The sequence below is a fragment of the Neofelis nebulosa genome, chromosome 5 (genome assembly GCF_028018385.1).
Source record: "Neofelis nebulosa isolate mNeoNeb1 chromosome 5, mNeoNeb1.pri, whole genome shotgun sequence".
NCBI lineage: Eukaryota > Metazoa > Chordata > Mammalia > Carnivora > Felidae > Neofelis > Neofelis nebulosa.
In genome coordinates this window covers 5,095,612-5,105,583 of record NC_080786.1, presented here as the reverse complement: position 1 = coordinate 5,105,583, position 9,972 = coordinate 5,095,612, and the positions used below count along the sequence as shown (strand labels likewise).

Sequence of the window (9,972 nt, the reverse complement as noted above, 5' to 3'; positions counted from 1 at the left end):
GTGATCTTTTTTATTCACTCTCCATATATTTAGAAATTACTTGTACTCCTCTGTGAATTGTGGGCTTACAGCCTTACACATTTTGGACAAATTTGTGGCCTTTTCTTGCAGTGGAGAAGTATTTTTTAAAGTTTTTATTTATTTTGAGAGAGACAGAGAGAGAAAGAAAGAGCTAGCAGTGGAGGGGCAGAGAGAGAGAATGCCAAGCTGGCTCGGTGCTCAGGTCAGAGCATGACGTGGGGCTCGATCTCACAACTGTGAGCTCATGACCTGAGCCGAAATCGGGAGTTGGACGCTTAACTGACTGAGGCACTCGGGTGCCCCGGGGAGTTATTTCTTTTTTTTTTTTTTTTTTTTCAACATTTTTTATTTTATTTTTGGGACAGAGAGAGACAGAGCATGAACGGGGGAGGGGCAGAGACAGAGGGAGACACAGAATCGGAAACAGGCTCCAGGCTCCGAGCCATCAGCCCAGAGCCTGACGCGGGGCTCGAACTCACGGACCGCGAGATCGTGACCTGGCTGAAGTCGGACGCTTAACCGACTGCGCCACCCAGGCGCCCCGGGGAGTTATTTCTAAAAGAGGCATATTGGGACACCTGGCTGGCTTAGTCAGTAGAACATGCAACTCTTGATCTTGGGGTTATGGGTTCAAGCTCCTCTCTACTACCTTTGCTCAGCAAACACTTCTGGGGTCCATGGGCAGGTGAGGCTCTGGACGCTTGTCTCCGACTACACATCAGAGAGAATCAGTAACAGGCAACCTTCTGGGTTGCCTGGGTTATGGCATTCCTTCTGGGTTTGGCATTCCAATCTGTTACACCATGAATATTTAAATGGCCCTCATATGCTAGTCTGTAGGGTGATAAAGTAAGACAGAAGGTACGACCTGCAAGAAGTAATCTCGGGGACAAATACTCTGGGGATTATATTAGAGTGTTTGAGAAAGGGGGGAGGGTGGAAGAGGCAGTGGCTGTGGCCCTGTGTCCTAACCCCTCGTATATGGAGGCCTCTAGACCTTTCCCCCCTTCCAAGAGGATGGGAGGGCTATCCACTGAGTTTCGCTGCTACCAGTAGTCGATGCGGTGCAGTGGTCAGGAGCAGAAACTTGGCCATCGGGTCGGAACCGGGGGCAGGTGACTTGAACCTCCAGGAGCCTCAGTTTCCGCCTCTGCACCGCGGGGACAGCGCCTCCTTACGGGGGCCGTGGTGGTGGGTAAACAAGAAGGTAACAACAGTGCCAGTTTCGGGAACAGCCGCCGCTTCTGGGGCACACACGACCTGCCAGGTGTCAGTCGTCTTGTGGGCAGAAGCAGCCTCACCACTCAGTGCCTGGCCGGGCCATTAGCACAGAATAAATGGAATCCACCACCACCACCCCCCCCCCCACCGGCTGCTGCCACTGAGGTCGGAAAAAGAAGAGCCCCGTGTGGTCCCCTGGTGGTGAGGGGTGTTGTCAGGATGTGCTTGGCAGGTGGGTGGGGCCAGAACGAACCAAGTGCCTCTCCACACAGTCAGCAATGCAGACGTGAAGGGAGAGCGGCCGGGCCGCCAGCCTTTTCCCCCCCGTCTCTCTGCTCACAGGATGGACCCCACAGCTTACGCTGAGCTGTTGAAAGAATATGGCAACCAAGTTCTTAAGAACGGGAACTTCTCTCTGGCCATCAGAAAGTATGATGAGGCCATCCAGATTCTCCTGCAGTTATATCCGTGGGGGTAAGTGCTGGGATTTACTCCTCACCTTTCGTTTTTTGTTTTTGTTTGTTTGTTTGTTTTGTAGCAAATGGAAGGAAACTCACTCTGCCGCTTATGTTTTCATTTCTTATCACGCTGCCTAGTTTCTGTTCTCTTTCTCGCCCACTTCCTATTTATCTGCTCTGTGCTGTGAGCTCAGAAACTGCACAGAGAATACCAAGTACCGGAGAAATAGAAAGTGAAACATAGGACGCTGTTGGTAAGCATTGCACAATTTCGCCTTCTGTCTGGTTGTGGGAATCTGAGTTCCTGGGACGATCCCAGCCCCCAGCCTCTCTCAGTGGCCATCTCTCTCACTTTCTTGATCATCTGTGATGTTTACCCCCAGGCTACCGTGTGTACCCCAGGGGGACTCAGGTCCACCTCTTCCTCTGCCCCCTCGGCTTTCAGGAGACCTGTTCCCAAACATTTTTATTATCGCAGCATGCTTAACAGCTAAGAGCTGTTGTCTGTGTAGGGTGTAGCTTTCAGTAGAGCCTGTATTTGAATTTAAAACGGAGATAAGCTTAAAATACGTTTTTAAGCATCTATTGAAAAGATCAGTAATAAGCCCATTATATGTTAACGGAAGTAACACATTATAATGCAAAATAAGTATGTTTTCCAAAGCTGAAAATTTAGTGAGAAGGGTGGCTGGCCCAGTTTTCATTTTTGCAGACCTCTTTAATGTCTGTCCCAACAGAAGGCATCCGACTTCTCGCATCTGCTTCTGCGTTCAATCCACTGTGATACCACGCGTCGTGTAGCCTCTGGAAAATTCCCCGCACACATGGGAGAGAATGTGTGAAAAAGACACACGCGTGGTCCCCTGTTACCGCTGTGACTAATGACCACAATTTAGCGGCTGAAAACACCGTTTATTATCCTATAGTTCTGGCGGTCAGAAGCTGAGATGAGTCTCCCGAAGCTAAAATCGGGGTGCTGGTGGGGCTGGTCTTTTGCAGAGGAGAACCCATTTCTTGCCTCTTTCGGCTCTGGCTGGCTGCCTGCCCGGCTTGGCTTGTGGTCCCTTCCTTCATCCTCAAAGCGTCTCTTCCCAGTGTGCTGCCACGTCATGTCACTCTCTCCTCTGCTACAGCCACGTCTCCCTCTGTCTCTCTCCCATAAGGACTCTTGTGGTTGTATCCCGATCCAGGATAATCTCCCCCCAAGATCTGTAAATTAATCACATCTGCAAAGTTTCTTTGGCCAATAAGTGGTACCATTACTAGGGGACTATTATTCAGCCTGCTATCGTTGTGAAAATATTTTGACCTTGTGGGCCACCTGAGATGGTCTTGGGGCACACCAGACACTCCCAGACCATACTTGGGGGACCGCTGCAGTAGAGGAGGCCGAGATTGGCATTTGTGGGGTGCCTGCGGCCTACATTTGTACTGGGAAATGCCCCGGGATGAAATTACTGAATCCCGGCTCCCACCTCCTGCCTTCTGTCACCTTGGTGTCTACCCAGTAGCTGGATGTGGGTTGAGTGTCATTGATTTGGACCTGTAATTCCGCCCCTCCCGGCTCAGATCAGAACGGTGTCAGAGCTGGGCCCCGAGCACAAAGCATTTGACTTTCTTAAACAGGCAGTCGGGTGTAGCGGTTATGGTTGTAGACTGACCCCGCACCGTGGGGCCACTAACGGGACCCCTGCCCGGACCCTCCCCTATTATCTCTCATAACCTTCCTGCCACTGTTCCCCCCTGCCGCTGCCGGCTGACATAGGGATTTAGGTGCATTTGGTTTGCTGAGCAAGTGCTCTCAGGAGAAGGGGACTGAGGGAAGGAGGACGGGGCAGGGGCAGGGGCTCCGAGCAGGGACGGTGCGTCCTCTGGAGGCAGCTTCAGCCTGATCCCCTGGGGAGCTCTGGCGCATGAGCTGGACTGCAGAGCCCGTCCCACTTTGGGGCCAGGGAGCTGACCTTCTGGTTCCCATGCCAGCCAACCCTCGGTTGTAGGCTGTCTGGCCCCGGGGAGTTGTCCTCAGGAGTCGGGCTTGGGCTGCCAAAACAACATGCCATTGACCGGGCGGAGTCAACAACAGGAACTTACTGCTCACGGTTCTGAGGCTGGTAAGTCTGAGATCAAGGTGCTGGCCAGCTCAGTTCCCGGTGAAAGCCCTCTTCCTGGTCTGCGGATGGGTACCTTCGCTCTGAATCATCATCACACGGCAGAGAAAGAGAGAGGGAGAGAGAGAGAGAGAGAGAGAGAGAGAGGGAGAGAGAGAACACGAGAATGCTCTCTGGTGTCTCTTCACATAAGAGCACTAATCTTATCATGAGGGCCCCACGTCATGACCTCATCTAAACCTAATTACGTCCTGAAAGGCTCCATCTCCAAATAGCATCGCACAGGGGGGCCAGGGCTTCGACATATGGACGGAGAGGCACAATTTAGTCCGCAGCAGGGGCACAACTTCCCGGGGAGAGGGCAGCTCCCGTTAGGTTGAGGGCGAATCTGGAGAACAGGGCCATGGGAGCCCCTAGTGGCAGCCAGTGCTCACTGCAGCTGTGGATGGCTGCACAGCCCAGGTTATCTGGGTGGGACACCTGCAGTCAGCCCCTGCTGATCGATCACCCACTGACCGCCCCACTGCCTCTTCTGTGCACCTCTGGGGCCTCATCCCTTCAACTTAAGGGGACAGAAGCCGGAAACAAAGCACTGACGATGGGGCAGTTGTAGAGGTGATGTTTACTTTGCTTTTTATTTGTGCTTATCTGCATCACCTAACTTAAAAAAAAAATTTTTTTTTAACACTTACTTATTTTTGAGAGACAGAGACAGAGACAGAGCATGATCAGGGGAGGGGCAGAGAGAGAGGGAGACACAGAATCCAAAGCAGGCTCCGAGCTGTCGGCACAGAGCCTGATGTGGGGCTCAAACCCATGACTTGTGAGAGTATAACCTGAGCTGAAGTCGGACACTTGACTGAGCCACCCCAGCGCTCCAGGACCAGTCACCATTTTCACAGAAGCTTCACCAACGGTCTCTAAAAAATGAAAAGATCCTGGAGATCAGTCAGAGGTAGAACCAAGGTGTTGAGAACATCTGTCATGAAAAGGAGCAGAGGATTTGGGAGTGGTTGCACTTTGCCAATGCCCCGGGATTTCTAGGGGCTGGGGGGTCAGATGTGATCGGTGTAATTGGGACCTTAGCTGGTGATGGTGGCAGTCAGCCCCAGAATTGTGACCTCGAAGGTGGTTTTCTGCATTTGCAGAAAGATGGCTCGGGCTCTACTGACCACCGGTTGGTTCTTTCTGACAGGGTTCCCCCCAGGGAGCTGGCCATCCTGCTGTGCAACAAATCCAGTGCATTTTACAGCCTCGGGAAATGGAATGAGGCCTTTGTGGCGGCCAAGGAATGTCTCCAGTGGGATCCAACCTACGTGAAGGTACGGGGACAGCTGGGGGGCCCTGCCTCCTTCCTCCCTTCTTTTTAAAATGGAAATATGAGGAGTGCATCTCATTCAATCCTTTGCACTTCACACAGGTGCCCGTAGGGCGTGTGAGCCTGTCTGGAGAAGACCGGGAACACTGAGGGCCAGGTGTGGCAATGCCCTTGCAGGTGGAGCTCGTTGTGCTCTGATGTAGTTTCACCACTACTCGTAGTCCGAAGTGTACTTTGATGTTTCCGAGTTTCATTTGAGCTAAGCTGTGTTGCAGGTGCAAGCTGGGTGGACCCACATGGCACCGATTACTTCTTCCGAAGCACTTCTTCGAAATCAGCTCCGTTGGAGGGATGGGGGTGGGGGGAGGTTCGAATGGCCAGCAATCCACCCCCACCCCCACCCCCCCACCAGGGGTTAACAAAGATCGGTAAATGAGTATTTAAATGAGTATTTGATTGTTTTCCGCAGCTAAAATGCTGTCAGTCTTCGAGTTCTTCCTGCCTCAGGGTGAGCAAAAGGCCAGGGAGACACCAGCCCAGCTGTTGAGTAACTCTCGGTCAAGTTGGGGAGAGGACAAAAAGCAAAATCGGAGACCATAAAGGAGTTGCCATTCTGGAGCCATCTGAGGCACAGACAATTAAGTGTCACGTGAGTGATACGGACCATTTATGGCGAGGCTCCGAGGTCAGAAACGCGTAGGCCTTTCTCCGCTGCTCTGCTGTGCGGCAGACTGGTTTCAGCATGGGAGGAAATGCGTTTCCTTCCTTAAGCCTTCCTTTCCCCGACTGTGTAGGGAGTGGCTGCTTAGGTCTCAGAGTCGCTTCAAGGATTAAGGAGACCTTGGTTCGAGTTGTTGGCACTCAGGACATAAGAGTTTGTATTGTCTTCTCAGGGATCTGCGTTTTGTGTACGGAACAGTGGGAAGGGGCAAGGGGTTTTGACCCGCATGTTCTCCATCCTCGAGGGAGGGATTTGCCGATTTCACCTTCAGCCTTTCCTTCAAAAAAATTTTTTTAAACATCTGTTCATTTTTGAGACTGAGAGAGACGGAGTGGGAGTGGGGGAGGGGCAGAGAGAGGCAGACACAGAATCCGAAGCAGGCTCCAGGCTCTGAGCTGTCAGCAGAGCCCGATGCGGGGCTCGAACGCATGAGGTGCGAGATTATGACCTGAGCTGAAATCGGATGCTTAACCGACTGAGCCACCCAGGCGCCCCTATACATTTTTAATAGAGTGGCAAAGTGTGGAGGCGGGACAGACAAAGGAGAGGGGTTTAGACTTCGGGGGCTGCGGACTGTGGGAACGCACATGCACACACGTGGGGGAAACTCATGAGAGGGGAGATAAGGGCTATCTTAGTAATGTTTAGCAGCGCTGGGCTGGCTCAGTGCCAATGTCCGTCTTCTTCATGGCCATAAAAATTCCCTGGGAGAGAAAATTTATGGCAGTCCTCATTTCTTAGACTTTCTGCTTTTACTCAGATCAGGGAGCTCCAGGAAGGTTTCCTTCCACATCTTTTGAATCTCAAATGCCTTGGGCTCAGGATAATCCTTGCCAAATCCTAGGCCAAAGTGCCATATTTTGGGGTGGCCTATTCTGAACCCCTTTCCTCTCCCCACCAAAATAAAAGATGAAAGAAACTAAAATCTGAGGAAGGGAAGGAAGCGGGGAATTCTGTATCCAGCTTACTGGGTTGGGCGAAAAAAACCCAGACATTCTCCCAACCCTTTTTTTTCTCGTTGTCATCTAATGACGTTTCAAATGAAGGTGAAAACAAATCAATAGTCAGAGATTTGGTGTTCAGTGGAATTTTTAAGTGCTTGCTTTTTGTGTGAACCCAGTTGGTGGACACCTTTCATTATCTTAGAATGTTGTCATGATAGATCCTGGTGTGGATTCCTTTAGAGAATCAAAGAGGGGGAAGGCAATGTCATTTTGCTCCTACTCAAGGCACACCATTTTATGTAGGCAAAAGTCAGCCATTTTCCTCCAGCAATCATTGTAATTTTCCTCTCCACAGAAATAAAAAATTTTTGCCTCCGGTATACAATGCCTATAACGTGGAGCTCGATATACCTCAACGCTTGTCATGACAACTTTTTTTCCAGCTGTGTACCCGTGGAAGTCGTGTTGACTTTGATTGAAAGGAGCAGCGAACAAGTTCTGTGTTTACATGACAATCTCATTCTTTTCTGGAACACTGTCGTCGGAGGATTTTTTTCATTCCCTTCTTGCCAGGGCTGTGATTTGTTGCGTGAATAACTAAGCCACACATGTACTTGGAAGCGGGCCTGCTTCCTTCGCTCTGTCCTACGTTAGATGCAGTAGAAGTCATGCATTTGGAAATGATTGTTTTCTTGGCAGTTAAAAAATGACAGGAAAACTGTGGCACAGAACGTAACGTGGAAATCCTGTAGCCAGTGCTTGTTAGAAATCTGTGTTGACACAGAAGTGAAACCTCTCCAGCTCATTTCCCCATGTCATCAATCTTGCCTTTCCTTTTAGCAGCTGGTTAGAGGGATGGGTGAGTTATGGGTTTGCTTTTCTTCTGTCCCAGGGATACTACCGGGCTGGTTACTCCTTGCTGAGGTTGCTTCGGCCTTACGAAGCTGCTCGAATGTTTTTCGAGGGTCTGCGACTTCTCCAGGGCAGCCCAGACCAGATCCAGATTGCTGATTTCCTTGTGGGAGTCTTTACCACTATGGGCAGTAAGTTGGAACCGCGGGAAATCTGCCTTTCCTCCTTCCTTCCTTCCTTCCTTCCTTCCTTCCTTCCTTCCTTCCTTCCTTCCTTCCCCTTCCTTCCTTCCTTCCTTCCTTCCTTCCTTCCTTCCTTCCTTCCTTCCTTCCTTCCCCTTCCTTCCTCCCTTCCTTCCTTCCTTCCTTCCCTCCCCTTCCTTCTTTCCTTCCTTCCTTCCTTCCTTCCTTCCTTCCTTCCTTCCTTCCTTCCTTTCTTCCCCTTCCTTCCTTCCTCCCTTCCTCCCTCCCTCCCTCCCTCCCTCCCTCCCTCCCTTCCTTCCTTCTTTCCTTCCTTCCTCCCTTTTTCCCTTCCTTCCTTCCTTCCTTCCTTCCTTCCTTCCTTCCTTCCTTCCCCTTCCTTCCTTCCTTCCTTCCTTCCTTCCTTCCTTCCTTCCTTCCTCCTTTCCTTCCTTTCTTCCTTCCTTCCTTCCTTCCTTCCTTCCTTCCTTCCTTCCTTCTGTCTTTCTCTCTTCCCTCCTTTCTTTCTTTCTTTCTTTCTTTCTTTCTTTCTTTCTTTCTTTCTCTCCCCCCCCCCCTCTTTCTTTCTTTCTTTCTTTCTTTCTTTCTTTCTTTCTTTCTTTCTTTCTTTCTTTCTTTCTTTCTTTCTTTCTTTCTTTCTTTCCTTCTTTCTTTCCATGTCCTTGTTATTTTATTTGAATGGCTCCTGGAGAGATAATTCCAGGGGGTTTCTTTGTGGCTGATGTATGCAGTTTGAATGAAACTGATTTTCACATTAGAAAGCATTTTGGAAGTTGGGGTGGCTCAGGTTCTTGTAAAAACACCGAAATCGTTTTGCAGAAATCACTTAGAGCTCCGCCACTCTTGTTTCAGACTTCAGTTTTCTGTGTTGCTACTGAGAGATCTTTCCCTATTCATACTACTCGTTTTACGTGAATTGTGCTCTTTCCTATGAGTTTTGCATGGATTTATCCCATACGTGGAGGCAATATTTTTGTTCGCTGTCTGAATAGCCTGGAAGGGGTGATGGAGGGTCCCACGGAAGCTGCCGCGGTGCCCGGCGTCTCGGCCGCTATGGTCAGTGACGCACGGGGCTTTCTGTGTCACTGCCTTGAGTTATTACTCTCATGACCTGGCCCGTGAGCCGGCTTTGTCAGTGGCCTGGATTAGACAAAGACAGAAAGCCGTAACACAATGTAATGTACTCCCTGCCTGTGACCACGGAACTCTTTCTGTGTTTATCTTGGCGCAGTCTAAAAGTTCTGCCAATGACCAGCCCATTGTTTTCAAATATTGTGTTTTATCACATTTAAGATTGTACCCATTTAAGATGTGCCACTGAAACAAATGCTTTGCCACTAAGAGACAAACTCAATCGTCACACGCGTCCCGATTCTAGAGATGTTAGGATGTGAAACATGGCACATGTTAGAACGGTGGGCAAATGGTCTTTGGCTTTCAGAGGTGGGGAAATAAATTCAACTGTGACAGAGCCACCTGTTCCCACTGGGAGTGTGGGAAAGCGACTTGTGTGGTCTGTGGCCAGCATGCCACAGATTTTGGCAAGTTTGGCACAGATGGGGGGTGAGAGCCGCATCAGGCAGTGAGTGGGGGGTGGTTGGAGGTAGACACAGCCACGTCCCCGCAGCAGAGAAATGGAAGATGCCCAGATGAGTGCTGATGGGTCACAGCTTTCCAGGCACCCTTTCACTTCCGTGACGGAGCCTGTGTCCCATTCCTCTGAACCTGATGGCTTGGCCATTCCCCTTCGATCCCTCATGTCTTTTCTGCATCTTTGTAAAGTCACCGTTCGTTCTTGGCAACTGCTCCCCTAAGAAATCTGGACGGTTTCCATTCTGCTCCCATCCTGAGAGCGGCATGTCGTAGGACTCCGTAGGGCAACTCATCCCAGACTTTTATACCAAAGGACTCCTGTTTGGAGGGTGAATGGATGCCCACGGCCCGATTTCTAAAATTTGAAAAATATGCCTATGGAAATTTTGTATCCTTTTGTGCAACATCTATTTATTTTGATAGTTACCTATCTGTGGAAATTGATAATCCTGGAGGAGGTGCCATGCTATTCTGGCACCTGCCTTGTCTCCTTGGATAATCTCACCCATGCGTTTGAGAAATGTGGCTTTTGGAGG

The 9,972-nt window shown here is 50.2% G+C and overlaps 1 protein-coding gene across 1 annotated transcript in view; it reads left to right on the top strand.

Annotated features, from left to right (window-relative positions):
- Nucleotides 1–9,972, top strand: part of TRANK1 (tetratricopeptide repeat and ankyrin repeat containing 1) — a 100,304-nt gene that overhangs the window by 20,017 nt on the left and 70,315 nt on the right. The window contains exons 2-4 of the mRNA XM_058729352.1: nt 1,585–1,716; nt 5,004–5,130; nt 7,684–7,834. Coding sequence (XP_058585335.1) covers nt 1,585–1,716; nt 5,004–5,130; nt 7,684–7,834 — 410 coding nt within the window. The remainder of the gene's footprint in view (nt 1–1,584; nt 1,717–5,003; nt 5,131–7,683; nt 7,835–9,972) is intronic.